We start from the raw sequence: 14,676 nt of genomic DNA on the forward strand, positions 1-14,676 counted from the left end.
ATTTTCATTAAAATTAATAATGTAAAAAAGAAGCTCAAAAAATTCAGAAAGGACAATATGTGCATTGATAAATTTCCCTCTTACCTATATGCCTTAGTCACCTTTTCCACACACAACCAGTGTTAAGATTTTTGTGTTTTGTTCTAGAGATTCAAAGAAACACCATATATATTCATCCCTCTTTGATACAAATGGTAGCATATATACTTTTTGTATTATGCTTTTCCCCTCATTAGTAATGTATCTTGGATACTTATAAAGCCACTGTATTCTTTCTAATGGTTACATAATATCTTACTGAATGGCACACCATATTTTATTAAAGCCAGCCTCCAATTTGAGTCATTTCCAATATTCTAGTATAATTAATATAAAGCCAAAGTGCTCATTGGAAGCAAAGATAATAAAGCTTCATCTCACATACTTTGTATGCATTGCCAGGAGAGGCTATTCCTTGAAGAGGGACATCATGCTTGGAAATGTGGAGGGTTGGTGAAAGAAAGGAAGACTCGCAACCAAGTGGACTGACACAGTGACTATGGCAATGGGCCTGAGTGTGTCAGAGATTGTGAGGGTGGCACAGGATAGGACGGGGTTCAGATGTGTTGTTCATAGGGTTGCTATGAGCAGTACTCAACACGACAGCATCTGACAACAATGACAACATTTAAAGGGGTTAAAGCAATGATCATCTGTATATATCATTTCTCACGTACAAATTCCTGAGAATGTGGAATTGCTAGGTTGAAGGTAATGTGCATTTGTACTTTTGATTCTGTTGTTGTTAGATGTCAGGAGTTGATTAAGACTCATCAAGACCTGTGAACAATGCACTGAAACCTTGCCGTCCTCACAGTCTCCACTGTGTTCAAGGCCAATTTCGAGAGCTACTATCAAATTGCACTTTAATGAGGTTTCTAACTGATGATGGACCAAGAGGCAGTCGTCAGAACAGAGCAGGGCAACACTGCATGGTTCAAAATTGGGAAGGGTGTACACCAGGGATGTGTCCTATCTCCATACCTTTTCAACCTGTATGCAGAGCAGATTATCCGAGAGGCTGGGCTCTATGAGGAGAAGCGTGGTGTTAGGATTGGTGGACGATCTAGCAACAATCTGCGTTATGCAGATGACACAACCCTGCTTGCTGAAACTGAGGAGGACCTCATGCACTTACTGCAGAGGGTCAAGGACTGCAGCCTTCAATATGGACTGAGGCTCAATGTCAAGAAGACAAAAATTCTCACCACTGGACCAATCGGTAGCATCAGGATGGATGGTGAAGAGACTGAGATTGTTCCCAGCTTCAGTTTGCTCGGCTCCACGGTCAACACTCTTGGCACCAGCAGCCAGCAAATCAAAAAACGTATTGCGATGGGAAAGTCTGCGGTTAGGGACCTCTCTAAAGTACTCAAGAGCAACGGTGTCTCTCTGGAGACTAAGGTGTGCCTCATACAGGCCATGGTTTTTGCAATCACTTGTTATGCATCAGAGAGTTGGACAATGGCTAGAGAGGATAGAAGGAGAATTGACGCCTTTGAGCTGTGGTGCTGGAGAAGAGTATTGAATGTACCATGGACTGCCAAGAAAACAAACAGATTCATCCTAGAGAGGGTTAAACCAGGCTGCTCCTTGGAGGCAAGGATTCTGGGGCTTCGTCTGACATACTTTGGACATGTTGTAAGGAGAGACAGGTCTTTAGAGAGGGACATCATGCTGGGTAGAGTAGAGGGACAGCGCAGGAGGGGAAGACCCTCTATGAGGTGGATTGATTCAGTGACTGGGGTAATCGGGGTGGGTGTGTCAGAGGCAATGAGATTGGCACAGGATAGAGCACGGTTTAGGGCTGTTGTACATAGGGTCGCTATGAGTCGCAAACGACTCGACGGCACATAACAACTACAACAACAACAACTGATGATGTATGAGACTAATTGTTTCCCCACAAATTATGTTACCTAGTCATTCAGTCGTCTATAATTCAGGAAACGTGGATATTAATAGTGGTATTTTGCACTTTTCTTATGAGTAAGATGAAGCATATTTTCATATAGTTAAAAAATACCTATATTTAAGATCTATTTTCACTTCCTTATCACTGAATGATCTGTTAAAGTCCTTTGCCCAGTTTTTCTACTGGGTATTTTGAAGGGTTTAAAGTTCTTATGAATTTTTTGGAGCTATTTATATGTTGGGGAAATTTGCTCTGTGTACAGTAGTATTTTCTCAAAGTTTGTCTCTTTTTACATGAGCTTATGTTACTTTTTAATGCAGTTTAAAAAATATTATGAAAACAAGTTTATGAACCTTTTCTTTATGAGGCCTAGAGTTTGTATTTTAATGAAAAAAGACCTTCCCCGTGATGAATCCAAAACTCACTGTTGTCAGATTGATTCCCCCTCATAGCAGCCCTCCACTGCTTTCTGATGCTGTAAATGTTTCTCCCACAGAGCAACTGATGGATTCAACTGCTGACCTTCCACTTAGCAGCTTGATCTTTTATGAACGATTTTACCAGCCTTCCATCATTATGAAGGTACAATTCTTCTATTGTTCTCCATTATTTTATTGCTCTTTTGGTTTTGTCATTTTTAAGTCTTTGATGTGTTTGAACTTCCCCAATGTGTGATGTGAGGGCTGGTTTCAGTATAGTCTGTTTTCCAAGTGGCTACTAAGTCATACTTGCCAAATTGTTGATTTAGAACTCCAATCTCCTACCTTTGCATGTTTTCCACTTCCTCTATAGTCTCAGGTAAAGCTTTTCCTTTGGTCTCTGGTAACAGCAACACCAGCACTCCAGCGATCAAGCCAACCACCCCTGAAAGCCAAACATAGGCAAAGCATGTTAAGGACTGAGAAGGATAGGCCGTGTCGTCTCATCTCTCCTGATTCCAGTTTTGTGTGGTTTCTTTTTTTTTTTTTGTAACTTATTTACAGCATCCTGTGCCATCTTTGACTGCCCTATTGCCATCATAAATAGTCTGCTGGCTCCAGACTTCCCTGGATTCCAGTTCCTTATAAGGACTAAAATATGTACTTAACATCTTGAGCCAAGATTTATTCTAGGCTCGAGGACATTTTCACCATATTAAGATACTTCAGGGTTTGAAAATAACACTGAAAAAAATGGTAAAAAAAGGACAGACATAATGATCCAGCACAAAGCACTTAATAATGGATTTTTATTAGCCAATCGAAGTAATAAACCATGCAGCACTGCAGAGCATCATTGCAGTGGAGTCAGGTTTTCGGTTCAAAGTCAGATGTTAAGTAAGTTCCTGTTGCTCTTTCTCCCTTCGTCTCTGGTTGAAAACTGCAAATTCTGGGAGTAGTTAATAAACACTGTAATGCTTTTGCTGATTTAAATTCTTGTGAAAGTGTTGGACTTTAAAAATTACCTTTCTCTGTGTATTTCACAGTAATTGGGGTATTGAAGTAAGTGTGTCAGAGACGATGAAATTAGCTCAGGATAGAGCAGGGTTCAGAGCTGTTATGCATAAGGTCACTGAGTCATCGTTGACTCGACAGCACCTAACAACAACAACAACAACAACCACAGCTGTGTATTTGTAGAATAGATTGCAAGAAGCAGGCTTCTGGTCGTTCACAGTTTTGGGGATTCAGGAGAATGCTGAACCCGTCTGTCACTGGCCTATGGGTACTTCCCACCCTCAGTGCAAGTGCTGAGGATGAGAAGGGGCTGCAGGGACATTGGGGAACTGCCTGCGCCTTGTCACTAAGCAGCAGGTGGGGTTCTCGGTGAACCTCACTCAATCAGCAAAGAAGTAGGGCTTAAAGTGCATGGCGCTGGGCATTTCAAAGGGCTTCACATTAACTGCTGTGTGATCTAAACAGCATGTGTAAAGACAGTTCAGAGACCTACTTGAGACCAAACATCCCATCTGACTACTGTTCATCAGTGACTTTTGGTGCATTGAAGGAGTCCTGGTGGTGCAGTGATTAAACTGCTAATTGAGAGGACAGTGTTTTGAACTCACCAGTCGCACTGAGGGAGAAGGCTGTGATAGTCTGCTGTCCTAAAGATTTAGAGCCTTAGCTTCAAATTGTAAGGAGCTCTGCTGGCCTAGTGGTAAGAAATTGTGCTGCCAATGCAAAGGGACATGGTTCAAATCCACCAGCTGTGATCTGGAGAAAGATGGACAATCTCCTCCCATGTGACTTACTGCCTCTGAAAACCTGTTGTAGGGTCAGCTGTGGAGCAGTTGGGTCCAACTTGATGGTACTCAACAACAAGCTGCAAATTGCCACCCTAAGGGGATAATTTTACACTATCATAGGTGGTGGCCTAGTGGTAAGGAGCTGCAGCTGCCAATCCAAAGGCATATGGTTTGAGTCCACTAGTTGCTCCATAGGAGAAGGATGGGCAGTCTCCTCTCGTGGGATCTACTGTCTCTGAAAGCCTGCTGGAGGGTCAGCTGTGGGTCGGTTCCTGCTCAGTGGTACATATCAACAATAGCAACATCTGGTGGCCTAGTGGTAAAAAGCTGTGCACCCAGCAAAAGGCACGCGTTTGAGTCCACCACCTGCTCTGCAGGAGAAAGAGGGGCAGTCTCCTCCATGGTTCCGAAAACCCTCTGGAGGGCCAAGCATGAGTTGGTTCTGACTTGATAACACACAACAACAGTAGTGTCTCTGTGAATTGGAACTAGCTTGATGGCAGTGGGTTTGACACAACTGAGATCTGAGATTCTCAGTGAATATAAGCCACCTTCCCAAAGTCAACCAGCTTGTAGAAGATGGTCAGGCATCCTTTGAACTCCATCTCTGGGAGTGCCAAACCTCAGTGCACTCTTCCTTTTACATGAAGATACCAAAAGGTCCCCAACTGAGCTGTAAAGAAAACAATGAAATCCTCAGCATATCTATGATGTTGATTGCCATAGAGTTGAACCTGACTCATACTTGACCTTCCAGCAGGTTTTCAGAGGCAATTTAATTGCCCAGGAGGACATTTCCCAAATTATGTTCATATTGTGGATTTGCACTATGTCCTTTTGTCAGATTTGTTGTGTATAGGGACTTGACAGCACCATCAAGACAGCATGTTCAAGACTCTTCTCCAGCACCACAACTCAGAGGCATAAATTCTTCTTCTGTCATCCTTAGTCATTGTCCAACTCTTTGATGCATAGCTAGTGATTGCAAAGACCATGGAGTGAATCAGGTGCACCTTAGTCTCTAGACTGACATCATTGCTTTTCAGTACTCTGGAAGGTCCCTGACAGTAGATTTATCTAAAGCAATTTGTCTTTTGATTTCTTGACTGCTGGTGTCAAGAGTATTATTTGTAGATCCAAGCAAGTTGTAACTGTTAACAACCTCAATCTCTCCTCCATCCATCATGGTGCTGCCAATCAGCCCAGTGGTGGGAATCTTTGTCTTCTTGATGTTGAGCTTCAATCCATATTGAAGACTATAGTCCTTGGCCTTCTGCAGCAAGTGCTTCAGGTCCACCTCAGTTCCAACAAGCAAGGTTGTGTGATCTGCATATCATGGGTTCTTTCCATTAGCCATCTTACTGTGAGTAGGGTGGGGCTGGAGGACTTCACTGAGTGAGTTCTGTAAGGAGGCTGGAACTTTTGTTGACAGGTCTATGCAGGCAGGAAATCTTTCTTCTACAGGTCCCTGGAGAGGATGGGGAATGAGGGGTGAGCAGAGGGCATGCGTGTGGTATGGAGCAGCACCAGGAGAAAACAGTGGGAGTGCTGCCTGATGTGTATGGGAGTGGGTGTTTTTTCTTGCCATCATTCAAGTAAGTGACAGTTGTAGTTGCAGTGATTGGTGTCTTCAGATCAATTCCTACTCAGTGGCCCCGTGTGAACTACAGGGTCTAATTTCTTAATGACATAATCATTATAAGAGCAGATAAATAGATCTTCCTTCCATGGAGCTACTAAATGGGTTTGAACCACTGACTTATAGTTAACAGCAGAGCCATCAGGGCTCCTGAGTGCCATAAACCTGTGGGAGAAAGTATAAAATAGTCACAAGAAAAGGCGCTAAATATGGGTTTTAATGAAGGAGACTGAACTGGGTGCATTCCCTCAGAGGCATTTAGATCAATGTGAGAAGGTAGGTGGTGGGTGCATGAATCTGGAAATAGATTTCGTATCACAATGGTCTGTGGAATGTGTGGAAGGAAGAATAATCGCCTGATAGTGTGTCCCTGGAGGAGGCCAGTGGACATTGAGTGGATGGAAGGCCTAGAAATTCTCTCCATTTACAGATTTTATGCTCAGCACATGCCTGTTCGTGCTAATAGCTGATAACTGTACTTGTCCCTGGACCTGGTACACTCCTTCCACTGGTGTGGGCAGGAAGGGGATCTGCAGTGTATTGTCTGACCTGCCCCTGACTCTTCTGAGTGTGTTTGAAGTGGGTGCTGTTCCAGCCTCCCATAAATCTAACTGTGCAGGACTTTGAAAAGGGAGCTTCCAATTCCCACACAGCATTCCATCATGGGCCTGCCTTTTCTTAATGGTTTTAATTTTTGTTCCAGCTGCTTGTGTTTGAAGTTGAGAAGTAGTTTACCACATCTGGGCATAGAAGTGGCAGAGTCAGTTCTCTGACACAAAGGCCCTTGGAGAGGTACACACCAGAAGGGACGGCACCAGGAGTCTGCTTCAGGGAAACTATTTTCAAGCTCTCTTTTCTCTTGAACTTTGTACCATGTGAGCACTAAGGGCTTTTCATATTTTAGTGTTCCTGTTGACTCTGCAAAGGCATTTGATTGTGTGGATCACAGCAAACTGTGGCAGGCTCTGAGAAGAATGGGAATCCCAGAACGCTTGACAGTGCTTCAGCAAAACCTATACTTGGACCAGGAGGCAGTTGTCAGAACAGAGCAAGAAAACACTGGATGGTTCTAAATCAGGAGGGGTATATGCCAGGGATGGGTCCCATCTCTATATCTTTTCAATCTATATGCAGAACAGATCATCTGGGAGGTTGGGCTCTATGAGGAGGAATATGGGAAGTCAAATTTCATACTAAATATTTTTAATAAACTGAATGCTACTTCCGGTTATGAGTGAGCCTGATATAAGCTGGAATTCACTGGGAAGCACTAAGGCAATCCTTAAATGTTTACAGGGTTGACACTAAGGCAATCCTTAAACATTTTCAGGATTCTTGCATTGTATTTGCTAACCCCTCCCTCCAGAGTCAAGCAGAAGGTTTTCAGGAGAAAGAGCTCAGCTTCATTTGCATTGAATTCTCTTGGTGATTTGCTCCCTGGCAATTTTCAATAAAGACAAAGGGAAGCTTTAGTTCGTTTCAGATGTTCGAGGACTGTTTGCCTCCTGCTTCACCTCTTGTTTTCTCCTACATTCTTGGTGTTCTGTCTCATTATTAATACTTATAAAAGTACTTTACCTTCGGTCTGCAACAGAGGAGTGTGACATCAGGATTGGAGGAAGACTCCTCAACAGTCTGTGTTATGCAGATGACACAACTCTGCTTGCTGAAACTGAGGAGGACCTGAAGCTCTTGCTGCAGAAGGTCAAGGACTTCAGCCTTTAATATGCATTGAGGCTCAAGAAAACAAAGATTCTCACCACTGGGCTGATTGGCAGCATCATGATAGACAAAGAAGAGATTGAGATTGTTAACAGCTTCAGTTTGCTTGGCTCTACAATTACACTCTTTGCACCAGCAGCCAGGAAATCAAAAGATGGATTGCTTTGAGAAAATCTGCTGACAGGGATCTCTCCAGAGTACTGAAAAGCAACAATACAAGTCTGGAGGCTGAGGTGTACCTGATCTAGGCCATGGTCTTCACAATTACTTGCTATGCTTAAGAAAGCTGGACACTGACTAAGGATGATAGAAGGAGAATTGATGCCTTTGAACTGCGGTGTTGGAGAAGCAACATGCCCTACGTATGTAAAGACAGTACTTAGTGCTTCAAAATCCTTGCTTCCAAGGAGCAGCCTGGTTTCACCCTCTCTAGGACAAGCCAGTAGGGCATGTTGCAAGGAGAGACCAGTCCTTGGACATCATGCTTTCAGTAAGTGAAATAATGGTGGTAGATATATCAGAGATGATGAGGTTGACTCAGGATAAAGCAGAGTTCAGAGCTGTTGTATGTAGGGTCACTATAAGACACAAGCAACTTGACAACCTCTAACAACAACAATAGTTAGTTATCTGCATGAATCTTCTTGTTAGTTTGATAAAATAAAAATCCCTAGAAAAATGGATTTTTTTACCTGAAATGCTTGCTGCAGAGGGTCAAGGACTGCAGCCTTCAGTATGGATTGAGGCTCAAGTCAAGAAGACAAACATTCCCACCACTGGACCAACTGGCAGCATCAGGATGTATGGTGAAGAGACTGAGATTGTTAACAACTTTAATCTGCTTAGCTCCACAGTCTTGGCACCAGTAGCCAGGAAATAAAAAAACATATTGCGATGGGAGAGTCTGCTGTTAGGGACCTCCCCAGGGTACTGAAGAGCAATGGTGTCTCCCTGGAGACTAAGGTGCGTCTGATACAGGCCATGGTCTTCGCAATCACTTGTTATGCATCAGAGAGTTGGACAATGACTAAGGAGGATAGAAAGAGAATTGATGCCTTTGAGCTGTAGTGCTGGAGAAGAGTATTGAGGGTACCATGGACTGCCAAGAAAACAAACAGATTCATTCTAGAGAGTGTTAAACCAGGCTGCTCCTTGGAGGCAAGGATTCTGAGGCTTCGTCTGACATACTTTGGTCATGTTGTAAGGAGAGACCGGTCCTTGGAGAAAGACATCATGCTTGGGAGGGTGGAGGGATGGCACAAGAGGGGAAGACCCTCTATGAGGTGGATTGATTCAGTGACTGGGGTAATCGGGATGGGTGTGTCAAAGGCAGTGTGGTTGGCACAGGACAGAGCAGGGTTTAGGGCTGTTGTACATAGGGTTGCTATGAGTCGCAAGCAACTCGACGGCACATAACAAAAACAACAACAACATCAATGAGTATGTCTTACCAAAAACAATCAGTGGGAGTTCATGCCAGACATCGGTGAGCCGATAAACCAGGAATGGTGTCAAGATGCCGCCAATGTCACACATTGAGGAACAGACGAGGACACCAAGGTTCCTAAAATGCAGAAAGTCTATGTAACTGTTTAATGAACCTTTGCATACAGTAACCTCCCAACCCATTCCCCACACAAATACATCCCCAAAAGCACTAAAATGGCTTCAAACGGAAAAGGTGTTTACACTGATTCTAATGTGTGAAAAAGGTGTCAGTTGTGAATTGGCTTAGCTTGTGGTGCCCTTGCGTGTAACAGAATGGAATGAGCCTGTGCCATCCCGAGGAGTGAGGGCATGCTGGAGGCTTAGGGGTGTACTGCTGTGTCAGTCCATCGTAAGAGGGTCTCCCTTATTTCCCTTGACTTGACCAACCTTGATGTCCTCCTCTAGTGATTGGCCTTTCCTGGGAAGCAAGCCAAAGTCTGGCCATCCTCACTTGTAGATATGACACATGATTCTGTTCGTGTTCTGATGTACTTATTAGGTGAAGTTTCTCTAAGTAATCACAGTGGAAGAGAGGAGCAATTCTTGTTGCATCCTTTCGTCACCTGGCTTCCCTGGCTGTTTCTAGGGCCTGCCTGTGCTGTTCTGGTCTAGTCTCTTTTATAACCATGCGGTGATCTCCCGCCTGGAATTCAGCGCCCCCTTTTCTCACCACATAGTTTCTGAACTTTACTGTAGCATGTGATTGTGAGACATAAACAGCCGGATTTGGCTCCTGCCTTTCAATGTTCTCATCTTCCCTCACTGATAGAAAGTAATGTATTCTAAACCAGCCCCTGCAGCACCAGACAGCCATGGAGTATATACTCCACTGCCATTCTCTGTGTTGAGTAAAGTGCTCTCACCTGATGAATGTGGGGTACAATTCTGCATTGACCAGACAAACCATTTCATAGGCCATTGTAATCCCCATTCGACCCAGGCACGCAGTGGTAATTTTCAGCCAGTGTAGGTCTGAGGAAACAAAACCACAACACTTATCCGGGCTGCACATAACTCTGTGTTCAGTGCGTACTCCACAGGGCTTGTAAGAAGAAATCACGTATTCCAGAACAGGCTAGGGAAGCACAGTTTATGTCTCTATAGACTTTAGACAATGTCAGTAGATTCTCCACCTCTATTTTAACCTTAGATATAATCATGTCTCTTAGCGGTAGAGCTCAGAGGTTAAGGAAGACATAAATATACCTGTTTACAAAGGTGGGCCCAGTTTAGCCTACAAAGATTACACAAAAGAAACGAAAAACATAGGTGTCTTTTAAACAATTGCTAACAACTGGGATATACAGCTAAGCTCCACAGTGCTGGAGGGATTCTATTTCACAGCTTTTTGTTCCTGTTCATTGACAAAGAATTGTACCAAGAAAGGAAGTGAGTAATTGCTTACGGCTAGCATTTACTTAAGTTGTGTCATTTAACTTTCAGGACAATGTGGAGAGATCAAGGGATTTGCCTAAATAAGATCTGAATATACTGGAATGAGACTGTGACTCTAACTCTAGTTAAAAGCCCAGCTCTCTGCCTTGGGCCAGCACCAGAACGGGATGCTTGGACTTTTTACTGTACACCAGGAAACAGCTGGATGCAATTATTCTAAAAGGCAGAGTGGCCTTGCGGGCTTAGCCAGGTAGGCTTCTGAGATTTTCCTCTTTTCTTTCCAACTTTGGACAATAAATTGCATGTTCATCCCACCAAGAGGTCCTAACACTCCTTCACAGGGCCTCGGAGGACCGCAGCTTTCCTTGACACTTACCATCGGGGATGAAAACTGAGGCCAGGCAGGCTGCCCCTGCCACTATGTTTGACCCGGCCCAAGGATATCGGCGGCCGATACGATCAATGGAGAGGATGATGATGAAGGCGGCTGGGAACTCAACCAGGGCAGAGTAGAAGAAGTCCAGGTAGATATTGCTCCCTGCGAGGCCCATGTGCATGATGAGGCCCTGGTAGAGAACAGAGCTCGTGAACCTGAGCAAAGAGGAGAACCTGGGTCAAGCTAAGCATGGAAAGTAGTCAAAGGGAGAAGCTTCTGGAAAAGTAGAAAGTGCTGGCAGGCCAAGTTTCTTTTTGTAATCTTTTAAAATTCCCTCTGTTTCATTGCTCTTACACATTGGATTTACTGTGGTGACTGGTTGTGACCTATGAACTAGCAAAGGGAAGAATGAGACAGTACTCTGTGGCCCAAATGAAAGTCAAGGGGAAATACTGCTATGGCTAGAGGAACTCATTTAGTAAAACGATACTGAGTTGTCTGGTTGCTAATTGTTTCTCTCTGTGGTCGTCTAACGGAGTTGGAATTAAGAAGAGTGAGTACTTAGTTCACATTTTAGGGAACCAGAAGCCCATATGGCACAGCCACTCTTCTTCATGGTTTATTTTGCGACGTTTTGGTGTTGTATCTAATTTTGTTGACTGAAAATGTTTATTGTCTGTAATGGAAAATAGGAGGTGAATGCGTAAGAGCTGTGGTTATTAACGAAAAAAAAAAAGGTTAATGGAGCCAAGTGTCATCATTGTCTTATTACGTGCAGCCTTTTACGGTTTACTGGGTTATACTGATGAGCTTGGGTTCAGTCAGTGGTTGTGAATCTTCATTGACTGGTGAGGAATGCAATGCACACAGAAGCGAGTGTGTCTCCTGTAAGAGGCACAGCCCATGGCCAGCGGATCCCAGAACTGAGAGAAGTGGCACAGCATAGCGACAATCAAGTTACCGGATGGTGACAGCATCGGATTGCTCTCGTTCATAAATGGAGGTGGTTTAGTGTTTTTAAATTCAAGTCCGTGCCTTTGTTTCTTGGCCAGTTTTGTACAATAAGATATTTGCACTTGTTACCAATTAATTAAGAGCCAGTAGTTCTCAATTCTCACTAACTCTATTTTCCAACATTTGTCCCTGTGTCTTCCTCCAGATCAATGACATCAGCATTTCTGGAGTTCTGGCTCCAGCCTGGGTAGGGTTTCATCTCTCCAGGTGGGTCTGGTCAAAGTTGAGAATGTACTGATCTGGGCTTAGGGATTACGAACGGATTTCAACATTTGCCTAGGAAATTGATATTGGGGAAACTTGAAGTAAATGAGCCACCCGTTGCTGTCTATCCCAGTGCTAATCCTGGACGTCCAGCTGTATTCTGGACGTGTGGTTGGTCTCGCTCCTCAGTGTGGATGCCTATGATAAAAACAGTGCATAAGGAGAGTGAAAAGCGTTCCTTACCAGTTGTACATCAAGATCAAAGTGTGTTTCCTTATCTGAGGGGTTCTGACCAAGTCAAGAAATGAAGGATTCAGTTTCGCACCAACTTCCTCGTCAGGTCTGAGGTTCTAAGAATAGAAACGTTAACAGGTTTGCATGGTCAGTGGCGGTGTCCCTGGGTCGCACATACGAGTAACAAGCACACTCTACGTTTATGAACAGTTTACACTACACAAGGTGATTCACATACCTTATTTATCCTTCATAGGAATCCTGTCCCTTACTCACTCATTGCTGTCAAGACAGAACTGACTCAGAGCTGACCCTTGAGCAGGTTTTTGGAGGTTGTAAATGGGAGGAGATTGCCCATCGTTCTCCCTGGGAGCCGCTAGTGGATTTGAACTGCCAGAGAAGTGCTACCTTTACGTTCGCAGAGCAACTTCTTACTGATTACACCACCAGAGCTCCCGTAGATACCACACTTCCCCAAAGATCTAGAGTTAGGTATTCATTTTCTTTACCAGAAAAATCTAGGATACAGAAAAGATCTGTAATTATGGCATATAAATAATGATACTATTTGTTTTTATTTTTTTTAATTTTTATTTTCTTTTCTTATTTTTGTGTGAGTGTACCGTCAAATCACATCTGACTGGTACAGGAGGAGATTGTCCCTCCTTCCCCGGCAAAGCATCTGGTGGATTTGAACCGTGCGCCTCTGGGACTGTAGTTGCAGCTCCTTGCCACTAGGCCACCAGAGCTCCCCAAACGATGCTATTTGTAAGGCACAGTGAAGTGAGCTTGAGATCCGGCCAGCTGCTCGTGGGCTGGGGGAATCAGTGCTTCCACACACCTGGATCCATCCTGTGACCCGGCAGGTAGGAAGTCCTAATGCTTAGCCTAGCACCATCCACATACAGGTTTTTGAATACAGATCTTGGGTCCCACTCAGGGTCCACTGAGTTAGAATTGACATTTTTGCCAGATTTCCAGTGAGTCTGTACATCAATTTAGCAGCCTGAAAAGTGTCTCCCAAAGTTCATGTCCTCCAGGGAACCTCTTAATGTGTCCTTAATTGGAAATATGGTTTCTGCCTGTCATTGGTTAAAGCTCTTGAGATGAAGTACTTTTGAATTTAGGGTGGGTCCCCAACTCAAAGAGGACACAGAGAAACATACAGGGAAGATGACAATGAGAAGGTAGAGGCTGAGACTGGAATGTTGGGGTTATAAGTCAAAGGAACGCAAGGAACGGGCTGGAAAGCCTTGGTGTGTGTGTGTGTGTGTGTGTGTGCGTGCGTGTGTGTGTGTGTGTGTGTGTGTGTGTGTGTGTGTGTTTTAAAAACCTGGTGGATCACAGCAAAATATTACCCCATCTAGGACCATACAGAGAGCACCAGTGCCGGAGCCTGTAGGATACTGATCTGTTAACCCAAAGACTTCACTTCTCTGATGGTTCAAATCCATCAGCAACTCGTTGAGGGAAAGATGGGCAGCTTCCCCCTGTGCCATTTACACAGCCTTGGAAACACAGTGAAGGGTCAGCTGTGAGTCACCTCTGACTCTACAACTCTGAATAACAGGATCACACAAAGTTTTGTTACATTTTGGGTTTGCTGTGAGTTGAAACCGATTTGATGGCAACTGACATGATTACCACCAATAAACTGAGAAGCTTAAGTCAGAAGCGAGTGAGATCTGCTAACGACAAAAGGTTGTTGTTGTTACATACTGTCAAGTTGGAATAGATTCATAGCTGATCGTCCAGTGGCTTTTCAGAGGCAGTAAATCACATGGGAGGAGATTGCCCATCTTTCTCCCCACATAGTGAATGGTGGATTCAATCCAGGTGCCTTTGGGTTGGCAGCACAATTCCTTACCACTCAGCCACCAGAGCTCCCCAGTGGCAAAATACTACAGACAAAAGGACATTCCAAACTCCTGTTGAAGAAGACAGTCCATCGTTTAAAAGGTTTTGGGAACATGTTTCAAATTCTAAAAAAATACTTGCTCTTTGAAAAACTAAGTCTTAGCTCATCTTGGAACCTACTGTCTGTGGAACATTTCCTGAAGGTGCAGGAGAAACGTGCAAACCACATGCTGGAGCACTGACAGGAGGAGGAGAGCAGTTAAGTTTTGAGTTGCATGAGGTAGAAAGTCCTCCTGTGACCTTCAAATGACTTTGGGTGCCTTTTAATTTTGTATTTCCTATTTGTTTAAAATAGCCTGCCAGCCAGGACCACGGCCACTGCCACTGAGGCTCTTCTGACTCCCAGTGAGCTGCTGTTGGGTTTCGGAGGGCTTACGGTTTTGTGGGAGGAGCTTGCCCATCTTTCTCCCTCACAACAGCTGGTAGCTTTGCACTTTTGACCTTTCAGTTAGCAGCTTGATACTTCATGCACTGTGCCACCCCAAATCTCTGTTAATGAAATTCTTCGC

The 14,676-nt window shown here is 44.0% G+C and overlaps 1 protein-coding gene across 1 annotated transcript in view; it reads right to left on the reverse strand.

The window, feature by feature from the left end:
- Positions 1 to 2,714: 2,714 nt before the first annotated feature.
- Positions 2,715 to 14,676, reverse strand: part of SLC22A2 (solute carrier family 22 (organic cation transporter), member 2) — a 34,386-nt gene continuing 22,424 nt past the window's right edge. Inside the window, exons 6-10 of the mRNA XM_006882772.1 lie at positions 12,260 to 12,366; positions 10,799 to 11,013; positions 9,891 to 9,999; positions 8,991 to 9,103; positions 2,715 to 2,818 (exon numbers count right to left, since the gene is read on the reverse strand). Coding sequence (XP_006882834.1) covers positions 2,715 to 2,818; positions 8,991 to 9,103; positions 9,891 to 9,999; positions 10,799 to 11,013; positions 12,260 to 12,366 — 648 coding nt within the window. The remainder of the gene's footprint in view (positions 2,819 to 8,990; positions 9,104 to 9,890; positions 10,000 to 10,798; positions 11,014 to 12,259; positions 12,367 to 14,676) is intronic.

The sequence above is a fragment of the Elephantulus edwardii genome, unplaced genomic scaffold, assembly GCF_000299155.1.
Source record: "Elephantulus edwardii isolate Elephantulus edwardi_28Jun2011 unplaced genomic scaffold, EleEdw1.0 scaffold00024, whole genome shotgun sequence".
NCBI lineage: Eukaryota > Metazoa > Chordata > Mammalia > Macroscelidea > Macroscelididae > Elephantulus > Elephantulus edwardii.